At 42.6% G+C, this 14,966-nt stretch overlaps 1 protein-coding gene across 7 annotated transcripts in view; it reads left to right on the top strand.

Annotated features, from left to right (window-relative positions):
• The first annotated feature begins 347 nt into the window (after positions 1-347).
• AFF2 (AF4/FMR2 family member 2) overlaps positions 348-14,966 on the top strand; it is a 465,338-nt gene continuing 450,719 nt past the window's right edge. For all 7 annotated transcript variants that reach the window (XM_044234980.1, XM_044234982.1, XM_044234984.1 and 4 more), the window contains exon 1: positions 348-424. In XM_044234980.1, coding sequence (XP_044090915.1) covers positions 378-424 — 47 coding nt within the window. In that variant the 5' untranslated portion in view covers positions 348-377. The remainder of the gene's footprint in view (positions 425-14,966) is intronic.

Below are 14,966 nucleotides of genomic sequence, written 5' to 3' on the forward strand. Positions count from 1 at the left end.
CGCCGCCGCCGATCCCGCCCCCGCCGCCGGCCAGCAGCCCGCCAGGCGGGCGGCCCCTCCGGCCCGAGCCCCCAGCGCCTGCCGCCGCAGCGTCGGGGCGCTGGGTGCGCGGGCAGCCGCGGAGCGAGCGGACCCGAGCGGGCGACCGGGCACTCGCCCGCCCGGTGCCACCGCTGCCGCCGTTCCGGAGCACAGGACCCGGCACCTCCGGCGTCCGCCGCCGCCGCCGATGCGGCCTGGGCACTTTTAGCCGGGCGGGAGGGCCGGAGAGCCGGGCCGCCGAGAGCCGCGAGCGAGCCGCACCGAGAGCCGCGCCAACCCGCCGCGAGCAGGGACGGACGCCCGCCCGCCGCTGCCGCCGCTGCCGCCCGGCCGCTATGGATCTATTCGACTTTTTCAGGGACTGGGACTTGGAGCAGCAGTGGTAGGTGTTGAATTTTGCCTTCTCCTCGCTACGCAGGTCCCCCGGCTGGGGCTGGGCTTTTCGCCTTTGTTAAGAGGAGCCGGAGCTGTGGTGGGGGCGCCCCAGACGCCCTCCCACTTGATCTCAGCCACCTCTGGCCCCGCCGCCACGACTCCTCGGTGGGGTGCCCGGGTGGGGAGGGGGGAGGTACGGGCAGGGGGTGGGATGAGGGTCCCGAAAGCGTAGCTTGGCACCTCAAGTCCAAAGAGTTGCCTTTGGCCCAAATCGGAGCCCGTGCCGCCCGCGGGCTGAGCCGCAAGACCTCCGCGGGGATTTTCTCTGCGCTCCGCGGGCCCCGCCGGTCTCCCGGCGCACCGGATCCTGCCTGCCCCAAATGCTTCAACTTTCCAGGTGTCCAGCGCCGGCGGCCGGCAGCAGGGACGGGCGGCGGCCAGGTGCCGCCGGCCTCCCTCGGCTTCCTCTGCGGCCACCTCCCCCGCCGCCGCCGCCGCCGCAGCCGCCACCACCTCCTTCCCCGCGCCGCGCGCACACCTTTCCTTCCACTCGCTCAGCCCAAGTTACCCGCTCTCGGGCGCCTGGTGGCTTAGGGGGCCAGCAAGCAGAGGACCCCGGGTCCGGGCCGATTTCAGCGTTAGCTTTCAAGACTGAGGATTTTTGAAGTTGGCCCCCGAAGTCCGCTGCTCCAACGTGTATGCACGTGTAATGACCGCCTGGACCCCTGTCCGCCGCCCCCACTGGGAGGCAGCCGCAGGTTTGTGTCCAGCTCGGACTAGTCAGCTTTTCCCAAAATACCGTAAACTTGCCGCTCAGAGCGTTTTAAAAGATGGTGCAAAGGTGACTGGAGAGCCTGAAAGTTGTTACTCACTGCATGCTGTGAGCGCGCGTGTGCATAAATAGCGATATACATATCTATTAACTTTTGTAAAAACTCCATCTTCTGCCACATGCGTTATTATTGTTAATCCGTCACAACATTTTAACATATCAATTGTCCCCCCTCCCCACACACACAGCCCATGGAATGGGGGAGGGAGAGAGGATGCGACTGCAGCAATTTAGAATTGCATCCTTGCTTATTGCCTTTTTAAATGTAGTTAAGATAATCTACCATACCCACCGATTGTGTGAAATCTTCTGCAATGTTAAACTGCTGGCAGCCGTTGACTGTGACTGCTGTGTATTTTTACAAGGATTTCCCTTGCTGATGTGATATTTTAGGCAATTTCCTTCTTTAGAAAAGGGTCATACTCTTAGCCAATAGCTTCATTATGCCAATCGTGACTCCTTTAGTTGAAATCCAAGATCATCAGAACTTAAATACATTTTATTTTACAGCAATTCTGGGTAAATCCTTGAAGCCACCAAATTATGCTGTATCAGTATTAATCTTAAGGCATTTTTTATACCATGCAGGGTTTTATCAGCCCTGCAGAAAAACACGATATTACAATTTTTAATAACCATGCTGTTATTTAAAAGTAAAGATCACAATAAAATTAGTCCTCAATTAAATATTACGCTCCTGCAAACAGCCTTTACTCTGCTTCACTAATTTATTTTGCAGACAGCTGATAACCAACACATTACTATTTGCATACAATTTGCCTAATATATGGTGTGGGTAACATCATTAATTTAACAGACGTTATAATTGATTTCATGGGTGTAGTTCAAATGTTAAACATTTCCAAGGTATCAGACTTTTTAAAAAAGCGTTTATTATATTATTTAACTTCAGTTTAAAACACGAAAACATGCAGTTGTATATTTAAAGAGGATGGACTCTTGTGATTTCTTTTTTCAGAAAGACACATTCCCCCCAATCTGGGGACTTTTTTTTTCTTTTATTAAGGAAAATCCAAAACCTTTTTCCCTCAGTTCTGTAACGATGCCACATCAGTTAGGAAACACGCAGACTTGGATAGTCTGCAGATATGATGTGAAATACGGGTGAATTAATGTAACACATCTGCATAAATAAGCCAGCCTTTTCCCTCTGTGCCCATGCACCAGGAAAATTTCTCCTTCTTACTGTGTGATTGTGAGGGGAAAACTTCCTTACGAATCTGTGTGTAAACATTTGTAATAAGGTTTGTGCATCTGTTTTGACCACCCCCCCCCAATCACCGGAAAAAAGGGAACATAAATGTGACAATGGTGGATGAACTAAAAAACTTGATAGTGTCTTGAATGGAAATCTGTACCTTTCCAAACTCTGAGGACATCTAGAGCATGCCAATTACATGTTCATTATATATTCACTTCCCCTCCTGGGGAGTAAGTAGCTGCTTAGAGTGCTGGCATCCTTTCTGCCCCCGCCCCCAAGAGGTCCAAGGAGGATAAAGGTGCCAGCCAAGTTAAGGGTCTCATTTACATTGGATCTTTTCTCAACATTCACTTGTGGAACAGCAAACTCTGAGCTCTGTCTACCGCAGCCCTAGATGTCTGACAACAAATGGATCAAGCTAGCTAAAAAATAAACTCATTTACCTAGACTTAATGAAGGAAGAATTTACATACACAGGCATATGTGTTATTTGCAAACAGTCGACTACAGTAAACAAAAAAGTACATGCTCACTTATAAACACACATTTGTCGGGATGGATGCAAATGGGAAGGATGGGGCATGAATGACACTGCAGTGTGCTCCTGCGCTGGGTCTGGGAGCACTCCAAGCCCGAAGGAACATAGCCCTGGATTTCACAAACTGCACGAGTCTCTTAATACGTTGTGTTCTGGACTCAACTAAAGGGCCAAAGCACAAGTTCTTTAAGATTCTTGAATGAAGGAGCGCTGTTTGCCTGAGTATGAATTTAATATGAACCATTCTGTGAAAGAAGAGGAAGGTGCAGATGTCTGCCTGTGTGCACATGTCTGTCTGTGTGCACCAAAGACACCATTGCTCTTAAAAGAAAATGAAAAAAGATGAAGACAAAAATGAAATGTGATTGTTTATGTGATCCTATAGGTTTGCCTGTGGTTAGCCAGTAAATGAATTCTTGAGGTGTCCAGAGATCCCGTAGCTAGGTTTAGGCTTGTTTACTACCAGTGGGGATGTCATTAATCCCCATTTTAGGAGGGTATAAAAGCAAAATCAGAGGACCTACCTGGTGTGCAGCCTGTCAGTCCTGCGAGCTTCCCTGCCCACCCTGCCCCATATTGATTAGGTATCGCTTTGTGACAGGCCAAGGTCCTTTTGGGGGAAGTTTATCTTCTTTTCATTATTAAACAACAACAACAACAAACCACAAGAAAGGGCAGACAGGTACGGAAAGGGACCACAGAGTTCCACACCGAAAATGAAAAGCAAACCACCACAACAGCAAAATCAGACTGTAAAAAAGTCTCATGAAGATGGTGGCAAAGCCGAGGGGAGGGTGGCTGCATCCTGGCTGCGAAGGATCGTTTGTAGTTTCTAAGCGATGGCTCACAAGTAGCCTCATTAGAGGCCAGCTTGCACACGGGCAGTTATACAGGAAGAGACTTAAACTCACTAAACTGTTATATAAATAGAAAGTTCAAAGGTCTGCGTGGGGCTGTCAAGGCTGCGAAGGGGCCATGTGCGGGCCAGGCTTCTTCTCCTGGGGGGAGGGTGTGGGGCAGAGGGGGAAGGAGCCCCTGGGGGCCTGCCCCAGCAGCCCCTGCTTTCCCCAGTTGGCCTCGACTTTGCGGGGGAGGGGGAGACCCAGGTCTCCAGACAAAAGTGAACTGTTTCAGATGCAGCCTGGCCGCCAGCAAGGCCTGTGTAGCTGTAGTTGTGTGCAAGAGTGGCCCAGACCTGGTTATGGATGGGAAGGTGTCTGGCAGGTGGGGGGCGGTACACAACCTGCGCCAGCTTTGGGGCTGGTGGGGTAGCAGGAACGTGGAGGCCCTCTGGCAGGGTCCTGTTTTGACTAAGGACTACAGGTTGCCAGGATTTCTCATTCTCTACCTGCATCCATTTCTCTCTCCCTGTTCCCCTCTGTTTGCCTTCCATGCATGCATTCAGGGAAGCCTGGGGGTTTGAGTCTTTTAAGGGAGTGTCTGGGGAGGCTAGATGGGAGGTAGCGTGATAAGAAAGGTCTCCTCTACAACCCCCTCCCCGCCCCCTGCCCCTTGCAAACATCCCCAAAGAATAAAAGCTATCTCTGTAAATCTTAGAAAGGCACATCTATTGGACAAGAAAGAAAATGATCTCATGTTCGAAATCAGTTTAATGATACATGAATTGTTTTGCTAATGATTCAGTCAAGCATTTAATAACTTTAAAATCTACAAATCAAAATTGAAAATGACTGCCTTAAAAATGAATCTGTCATTATAGACATAAACGAGATTCCAAACATTTAAACATTTTGTAGATGGATAAAAATTATATTGTATTTAAACATGCTAATTACTGTTGAATAGAAATGGCTTTAATGTGCTGAACCTTTATTTCATGCCCATTATTCTTAGCTAAGACTATTTCTTGCTTGCAAAATTTGTATACGTTTCATGTAATTTCAAAATCGTAAAGGTCCAATAAAATGACCATCTCTGGAATCATCTAGAAGCTGTAGCCTTATGAGCTTGTAGCTCATACCTCAGAAAGTGAAACTGCCATATCCTTGATTAGCCTGTAGCCATGTAGACAAAACATTGTTCCAGTGATAACATTTTTCACTTTTAATTTTGTCTTTCTTTTTCTGATTGTTGTGGGATAAAGAAAGAGAGATTTTAAGAACTTGTTTACTGATAGCGGGAAGGAATGTGTTGCTGATTAAAGAACCTGAGACCACAACTTGAGCAAACCTTTTGACCAGTGTGTGTGTATGCATGTGTGTGTGTTTCACCTGTGTATTCTAGAATACATCACCACTGCTGCTACTATTATTTGAGTGTTTAGTCTGTGCCCCGGGCATCAGTGAGTGCTTTGAATAGTCAATCTCACTTTATCCTTCAGACATCTTTATGAGACAGGACCTGTTACGATCTCTATTTTACAGATGAAGTAATGGAATCACTAGCATTGGTGATGCTGGCCAAGTTCTACTTGAGATGGAGTTGACCCCAGAGTCCATACATACCATTGACAACTGACATTTTGTCTGAGCCTTTTCAACATGTGGAATACTTTCCTGTGTGTCACTTCATTTGGTCCTTATAAATTAGGGTGTTCGGCTGTCATTCCCATTTTGCAGATGAGCCAGTAGCTCTAGAGAGGTTGTTTGACTCACTTAAGTTCACACAACCTGGTTAGTAGTAGAGCTTGGTCAGAAATCCACACCTCCCAGTTTCCAGGTCAGGTGTCTTTCCCCAGAACCTCATTGCCTATTTTTTATTATTATTGTGTGGGTCTGTGCCCTTAGTTGTCATTAAAACAAATGGTTTGGATTATGTATATCATACTGGTGTAAAAAAAAAAAAAAAAACCACAACAACAACTGTGGAATTAGCATGTAATTGACTAACCATGGAACTCTGCTTTTTTTCTTTTAAATAAAATAAGAACAGTTTGTGTACTTATATAATCTCTTAGCAATTCTTTGGTGAATGCCCCTTTAATGAAAACATGTGAATCGCAAAATAAATATATATATATATATGTATATATACATATATATATATGACTTGAATTTTGCTTCTTTTGTGTGTGTGTGTGTATACACATATATAATATATATATATATAATATGTGGAATATATATAGAATATATATACATATCCTTGGGAACTGTCCATTTAAATTTGAATGCCTTAATTTTGAAGATCTGATACCTGAACAAAAAGAAGACCATGGGGTATTTGGTTGTTTTGGAACCTCAAAGCTGGGAGCCTGAGGTGGATAACATTTCTTTCTAAAGCTTTGTAACCTCCACATCTGTTCTTTGATTTGATCCTTACATTAACCTTGTGGGTTTCTCAGGACCACTATTATTAGCTGTATTTTATAGATGAGAGAACTGAAGTTCAGAGAGGTTAAATGACTTGCCTAAGTTTACACAGTAAGTGGATGATCTTAGGATTTGTGTTTATTGCTCTTTTCACTGTGTTACTTGCTGTTGTATTAAGTCGTTTATGTTTAAATATCCAAACTGCTTCCTAGGGAACGGTGTATCACCCTCCTACATCATCTAGCACAGTGCCTTTCCCATTATAAGTGCTCAATAAACATCCGTTGATTGATGTTAGAGCCCATCAGCTCAGAGGGACCTATGCAAATGCTTGTATCTTTCAAAGATAGTTGCTCGGTAAATCCTGGTGATAGTACTGGCCCTCTGCCTCTTTGATAGTGTTTTGTCTGTAATCTTTTTGAAGGTCTCCTAGCCAGTCTGGTCTCTTTTGCAGAATGTAACCAGGAATAAAAATTGTTACCAAAGAAGCTTAAGAGTAAAAGGCAAAATTAGAAACTTTGTTATTTATTGGTGTGATTGGAAAAAAAAAAAAAAAAACCAGAACTTCTCTGAATTCCAAGATATGCATAGAACTGAAAAACTCAACTTTTAAGGTACAGGGCACGGGAGTTAACGGACTAGTACTGTGTCTCAATCTGTACGGAGAACGTTAAAGAAGAATGTGTGACAAAAATCTGAAGGAACTGAATGGTCAGAGGTTGGGATTCCTCCAGCTTTCCTTGAGTTTCAGCCTTCATGACTTGTATTTCATCACAAGAAGGCTGTTTTTCTACTTAACTGTAGCAGATCCATGCCATAAATTATCATGACTGTTAAACAAAGGTCCAGCACTAGGTTCCTCTAATGTAAAACTTTTATGTTGCACTTTAATGAAATTTTATATGCATGTTCAAAGCAAGGCACACTTTACACTGTGGAGAGGCCAATGCTCTGAATTGTTGAATTTATTTTAAAGTAAATCTTTTCGATGACCTTAGCTGCTAACATCCACCTACTTACTGAGCTGAGAAAAATTATCTGAGGGCTTAAATAAAATGGCATGATTTAAGCAGAGCTGACAATAACACTACAGCTAGAATCTGATTTTGATTATGGATTGCTTGGTTTATGGAATGCTATTTTTTTATATACCTGTGCATTTTGCTTCATTTGAAAAGAAAATCAGCCAGTGATTTAAAGTAATCTTTGATTTGGTTCTTCAATAGGCCTGTGCTGGTAGATGAAGGTATAAAAACCACACATTGGGAAATAAGCTAAGGAAACAGGTTTGGCTTTCATTACAAACTCAAAATCACTCATCTGTTTATTTTTCTAATGTTCCTCTTGCTGGGGAAAAAAGGAAAAGAAAAAAAAAGCCACATTACTTTCATCCTATGAAGAATGATTCGTTTCATTGCATTTCCAAATAAGAATTTTCTGTACTGTCTGTCATCCTCAGTGGAAACCACATCTCAGTAGCAGATACTGGTTCGCTTGGTGGCCCTGATTAAACTCTATGACTGGAGTCCAAATTTTGGGTTCTATAGGCAACATATCTTCTGGAAAGAGTATTGAATTTTTTTATATAAATAAAAAGGTAAAACCCTACTTATCTTATCGTAACACTGCAGCTGCCGTGTCTGCTTTAACAATCAATCATTGGAGGAAGAAGTTTCTGAGGATTCCGATGTCTCCTTGGTCTTTGGATCTCTTAGCATGGTTTGATCAAACCAACCTGCCAGAAGGAGCATGTTACAGACTCAGTTTAACCTTCTGACTGTGGTAATATGTACATAATGACCTGGCTATCTAGTGACTGATGAAAAATGCATTCACAGAAGCTTTATTTCTCCTTTCAGGATGACAGTCAACTAATTTTTAAAAATACATTAATTTTACAAAGGAACTGACTGGTGGGGTTTGCATGCCAGGTTAATTTAACTAAATTAAATTTCGGGATGATGGATGTTTCTGATGACGTGCCATGGAATCATGGCGAGGTCTCATCAATTTGCCATTATTTATTTGCTGGCAAAAAGTCTTGGCTTCGGGATGTAGAAATGAATCAGTCCCTCAAACCTGCCTCATTGGATGGATGAGGAGACTGAGGCAGAGGATGGGGAAAGATGGCTTGCTCAAGGACTTACACTGGGTAAGTGATATGGCTGGGTTGGGCGGCCTCATGCCGTGGTCCAGTGTTGGTCAACTCTACTGAGAACTGTTTCCACTGTGTACCTACTCTGTGCCCAGTGCTTTATGAGGCAGTCCCTTTTAGGGGAGTTGAAAGGGATGTAAAAATGACCTTCTGGTTCTGCTGAGTTGACCGTGTAACATAGAACTAGAGTCAAGGAGATAGTATATTATGGATAGAAATAAAATAAGAATTCAGAGATAGCGAGAATATGAGCTAGAGGAAAAAAAAAACGTGTTCCTCACTGAGGCCTGTGAAACTTTTTTTTAAAAAAATATTTTATTTACTTGACAGGGAGAGAGAGAGAGAGCACGTGCAAAAGCAGTGGGAGCAGTAGAGGGAGAGGGATAAGCAGAATCCTCACTGAGCAGGGAGCCCAATGATATGGGTCTCGATCCCAGGACCCTGGGATCTTAACCTGAGCTGAAGGCAGGCACTTAACTCCCTGAGCCACCCAGGAACCCCCTTTTGTTTGTTTGTTTTTGTTTTTAAGATTTTATTTATTTACTTGACAGAGAGAGAGAGCACAAGCAGGGGGAGCAGTAGAGGGAGCAGGGAGCCCGGAGATCCATGAAACTCTCTGGAGTACCATTAGCACAGTCCAAATTGAAAGCCAGAAATTTGGATTGTTTGGAGGACCAGGAGTAGCCAACACTTAGTATTAAACAATGACTTTGGACCCTGAGTTCTCAGGTTTGACAGTAGCTCACGTTCGTCACATGATTACTGAAGTTATGTTTTGCCATGTGTATTCTGACCACCATTTGCTGGGGGGAGGGGACAAGCACAGAACTCTTTTTTTTTTTTTTTTTAAAGATTTTATTTATTTATTTGACAGAGAGAGATTACAAGTAGACAGAGAGGCAGGCAGAGAGAGAGAGAGGGAAGCAGGCTCCCTGCTGAGCAGAGAGCCCCATGCGGGACTCGATCCCAGGACCCTGAGATCATCACCTGAGCCGAAGGCAGCGGCTTAACCCACTGAGCCACCCCGGCGCCCCAGAACTCTTTTTTTTTTAGGATTTTATTTATTTATTTGACAGAGAGAGATCACAAGTAGACAGAGAGGCAGGCAAAGAGAGAGAGGGAAGCAGGCTCCCTGCTGAGCAGAGAGCCCAATGCGGGACTCGATCCCAGGACCCTGAGATCATGACCTGAGCCAAAGGCAGCGGCTTAACCCACTGAGCCACCCAGGCGCCCCAAGCACAGAACTCTTGACAAGTATTTTGACTCTCTGAATTATGGAAATATTCATGCGAACATTCTTCAAATAAACACCAAATGAAAACTGTTTTCTCGAATCTATTGAAACTAATGTTTGTAAATTGGCCCAAATGCTAACAACATTGCTGTTTTCAAAAGAAGCATGTATTCTGGCTCTCGAGATGCACCCAAATAGATCCCTTCTTTTGTTCTTTCTCCATTTTAAACAAATAATGCTCTCATTTTTCAGGAAAGTAGGTACCAATATTTTGATTTCTGCATTTCCTTCCGCTAAAGTGTGAGTTGGTGCCATCTAATTGGGGTTTATAGCTCTGTTTATGATTCGTCGTTTCACCACCAAATAATTCTTTTTCTGACGGTCTCATCCTTCAAATCTCAGCTGTGTCTCTGGGGAGCCACTAGTTGTCATCCTCCCACTTCCTCTGCCCACTGAACTCACTCCAGCCTTGTCGAGTTAGCCTCCCCACTCGGTGCTGCCGTAACACCCTGAACATACTTGTGACATACTGAAATTGATTTGAGGGATGAGAGTATGGCTTTTATCTCTGTATTCCTAGTGTCTGATCCATTTGGGGTGCAGCATCGTTCATCTGTTTGATTCATTCAGGTACTGTTCTAGGTCTCAACATTTTAAGTGTAGGTGGGAAGCCATAGTAATCAAAATTCAAGTGAAAGTAATAATCAGAGCTAACATTTCCTGTGTAACAGGCTCTGGTTTGTGTTATCTGATTTCCCAGTTTTACAGGGTGGGGAGATTGGGACATAGGAGTTCACTGACTTGCCCAAGGTCACACAGCTGAAATGAAATCACGCCACATGAATCTTTGGCTTCTCTGCTAACCAGTGATGATACCCTGAGAGAGAGGCTAGAGAAGTGGCAAGCCCTGCGTGGTGAGATCTTTGTCATTGCAACTTTGGTATTTACAGATCAGGTTGGGTTTGAGACCATAACCAAACGGAACATGTAACTGACGTGATATGGACAGCAAGAGACTGCAAGATTCTGCTCCTCTTGGATGTAAGCAACAGATTAGGTGTTTGGCAGGGAACTGTACTGATCTGTAAAGTTGGATTTAAATCAAACTTGACAAGAACAGGAGCTTGAGGAGGGTGTGGATTTTGTTTGTTGTATTCACTAGTGTGTCTGCACTACTTAGAACCTTGTCTAGTGCACACAGTAGGTGCTCAGTGACTTTTGCTGAATAAATAAATGGGTTGATCTACAAGAACCTGCTTAATGCATTCTGGGGTCAAATGTGTACAGAGATAGTTTAGAGCTGCGAGAATGAGGTCTAAAAGAACTAAAATCACAGAGGTCAGGCAGAGTGGTAGGTACAGGGAGGTATGTTGCCTTACCTTCAACAGATATATTCTTGAAATAGCATGCTTATTAATGTTTTATAAATTAAACACTCTATATGTGCACTTTGCTTGCCAAGAATCCTGTGGGGGAATTCTTTACTGATGTGAATAATCACTCCCAAATAGCCTTAAACTTACGAAGTTTGCAATTTTAGATTTTTACATATAGCATTTTTTCCCATAAGTTATGCCTACATTTAGTATCTATAGTAATGCTGTAAGAGTAATTATGATGACTTAAAAAAAAGATGTCTTGATTTATTACCATGATTGGATGAGGCTTTTGTCTAGTGGGAGGGAGCACACACCTTCAACTTTTGTGAGCCAGATGCTTTGTTTATTTTGTCTTTCTTATTCTTTAAAAAAAATAGTTTCTGCTTTGCAGGCTAACCTAGGATTTGGGTTTTCCTAACATATATTTTTAGACTGAGCACATTTTCTATTTAAGCCTCTGGAGGATTCAGATTTCAGTTTCATCCCAAGGATGTGCAGAAAAGTTTCCATATGTTCTGTAAGATGGTTCAATAGTCAAGGTAGGAGAACCAGCATTTACAGAGTGTCATGTCATGTGCCTTACACACATGATCTCTATTGAACAAGCAACCCCAAAAGATAGGTGTTTGTTTTTACCCCTGCCTTCACAGAATTGGGACCAGCTATGTTTGAGTTTGATGGATGATGGGGAACATTTTGTGTCTGTTGGCCATCTGTGTGTCTTCTTTGGAGAAATGTCTGTTTGTGTCTTCTGCCCACTTTTTTCATTTGATTATCTGTATTTTAGGTGTTGGGTTTGATGAGTTGTTCATATATTTTAGATACTAACCCTTTATCAGATAGGTCATTTGCAAGTGTCCATCGATTGATGAGTAGATAAAGAAGACGGAATATTACTCAGCCATCAAAAGAATGAAATCTTGCCATTTGCAATGACATAGATGGAGCTTGGGAATATGGTGCTAAGTGAAATGGTCAGTCAGAGGAAGACAAATGTCATGATTTCATTCATATGTGGTATTTAAGAAACTAAACAAGCAGAGGGAGAAAAAGGAGAAAAAAAGAGAGAGGGGGAGAGAGAGAGAGAGAAATTAAGAAACAGACTCTTAACTATAGAGAACAAACTGAGGGTTACCAGAGGAGAGAAGGTGGGGGGATGGGGATTAAAGAGCACACTTATTATGAAGAGCACTGAGTAATGTATGGAAGTGTTGAATCACCTTATTGTACACCTGAAACTCATGTAGCTCTGTATGTAACTCACTGGCATTAAAATTAAAAACTTTTAAAAAATAATTTGATGGGCAACTTTAAAGCATTAAAAATAGTCGGGAAAAAAACCCTTTAAATTTTTTTTATTGTTTTCTCTGTGCAAAATTAAAGGTGACAAAATACACTTTAAGGAAGAGATAAATGGTGATGAGAAAATCTGAGACATTTAAGTGCAGATAAAACCCCCAAGTAGTTCAATTTATCAGATACTAAGATACATACTAGGAAGAGAGACAGTAGGTACTTATGAGTCTTTAATAACTTAGGTCTCATAATCAGAAATGAAAAGTACCTGAATATTAAAGATCCAGGAAAAGGGCACGAGCCACAGTGGACCTTTTTTAAAAAGATCTATTTATGAAAAAAAAAAGATCTATTTATGTATTTTAGAGAGAGAGTGCAGGGGAGAGGGGCAGAGGGAGAGAGAAACTCAAGGAGACTCCCTGCTGAGCGCTGAGCAGGATGCAGGGCTCTATCCCACAACCTTGAGATCACAACCTGAGCCCAAACTGAGGGTAACACCCAGGCATGCCCCCACGATGAACTTTTTAAAGAGTTAACTATCATATATAAACTAGGTCCCTTTTCCTATAGTTAAGTCATTTTGGTCAGTTGGTTTTGAAGTTCTGTAATAGTGCACATGTATTCAGACCGCAAGTGGTAGAAGTTCCCATCTAGAATGATGAAGCCATTGTTTTTGGATTTTCATTAGCATATTTTCCCAGAAATTACATGAAATGCCAGTGCACACTCTAATGTCATTGAAAATTGACAGAAGCGGCACATGTCTACTATTCAGGCTTTTGTAAACAATCACAGTTATTCATATATTTTGAGCAAAAAATAGAAATTTGATGAACCTGTTTCAAGAGGCTTGAAAAGTTGAAGTGAGTTCTAAATGTTGATTACTACCAAATGATGACAGCCAAGCCAGTATTACCTCAGTTGATTAATTTATAAGGATACTGGTCAATGATTTTAACCAACAGCTATGCATAGTAGAATCCTAATGGGATCTGTCTGTTAAAATTACATAAAGTCAGGCATTTGATTTATTTTGTAGTTTCTCAATGCTCAATTTTAACTTCATACAAATAATGCATTAGTCACCCAGGATAAATGACACATTGAATAAAGTTGTGATTTTGTCTGCTTCTCATAATCTGATTTAGCACAGGATTACATCTGACTCTGTAGTTTATTTCTCTCCTAAATGTTTGGAGGGAGAGTGGGATCCTTACGTCTCCTGCTTCATATCTCATCAGATGAGACGAGACCGTATCGTTCTTACCCTGCCTCCTGTGTGTGAGCAAGTCTTTCTGATTTAGGTGTAATATTAAGAAATACTACAGCTAGGGCACCTGGGTGGCTCAGTCAGTTAAGCATCTGCCTTTGACTCCAGTTGTGATCTTAGGGTCCTGGGATCAAGCCCCACGTCTCCGGCTCCCCTGCAGATGGCTTCTCCCTCTCCCTCTGCCCCTCCCCCAGCTCATTTGCATGCTCTTTCTCTCTCTCAAATAAATAAATAAAATCTTAAAAAAAAAGAACTATCACAGCTACAGTGAAGCAGATGGAGAGATTTATAGACAACACCCCTGTTAATGCATGAGGAGCCAACTCATTTCAGTTTTGGTTGGTAACCAATTAGAGATTGGTTAAATTTTCAGACCTGGAATATACATTATTATAAAGTAAAAATGTGAGAGACCACTAAACTTCACGTAGGTGCCTCATTTCAGCCCAACTTGTGGTCATGCCTTTACTCTTGACCCTGGAGTTAGGGTGTCTTTCCCTTGGACCATGAAATGGGGTAGTGGTTATTCCAGGGGGTACATCCATCTGAACCTTACAACGTGATCCCACATTCAATTGTTGTGCCAAGACCTGACAACATTTTCTACTCCGATCACTGTTACTGGAATCTTTCATTAGGTTCATTGCCTTAATGGAAGGTGGAAAGGTGAGTTTGTGCAACAGAAAAGCTTTGAAATCTATTTGGTCTGCAGTCGCTTACCAAAATTTGAGGAAAGGAAGGATTTCACATTCATGGCTGACCGGAAATATGTGGACTTATATTTTTAAGATGTAAAAAACACGATTAGTAGAAAGTTCATAGAACTTCACGGACATCAAATAACTCCTAAAAACAGGTAAATGATGAAGTATGGGCTAAGTTTCCCTAAATTGAACATAATCATAAAAATTCAGGGGAAAAGCAATATATTCTGAAAAAATTTATGAGTTTTTCACAGGGGGAGAGTTTGTAAAGCTTGACAGCCCCCGGTGCATCTGGCCCTGGCACATTCCTGTTTGTAATGAGAACCTTATGAGGTTCTGTGCCTGCTCCCCAGGGGGTATCATAAATGATATGCAAGTCAGAAACTTCATGGCTCATGGCATTTCTCAGAGATGTTTTACGTAAGCAGCCTCACCCAGCTACAGGGGGAGAAGTTGGGAAGAGAGTCTACTCATAAATCTTCACTGAACTTTAATTATTTCTTTCATATTGTTCATAAGAATTAGAAAGGGGGAGACCTAACTGAATGAAAGTGACCATCTGACTACACAAAAATGGTCCAGGTTCTTGGGGTTAATGTGATTCTCTTTATTTCATAAGCACGCATTTTTTAAAAGATTTTATTTAT

The sequence above is a fragment of the Neovison vison genome, chromosome X (assembly GCF_020171115.1).
Source record: "Neovison vison isolate M4711 chromosome X, ASM_NN_V1, whole genome shotgun sequence".
Lineage (NCBI taxonomy): Eukaryota > Metazoa > Chordata > Mammalia > Carnivora > Mustelidae > Neogale > Neogale vison.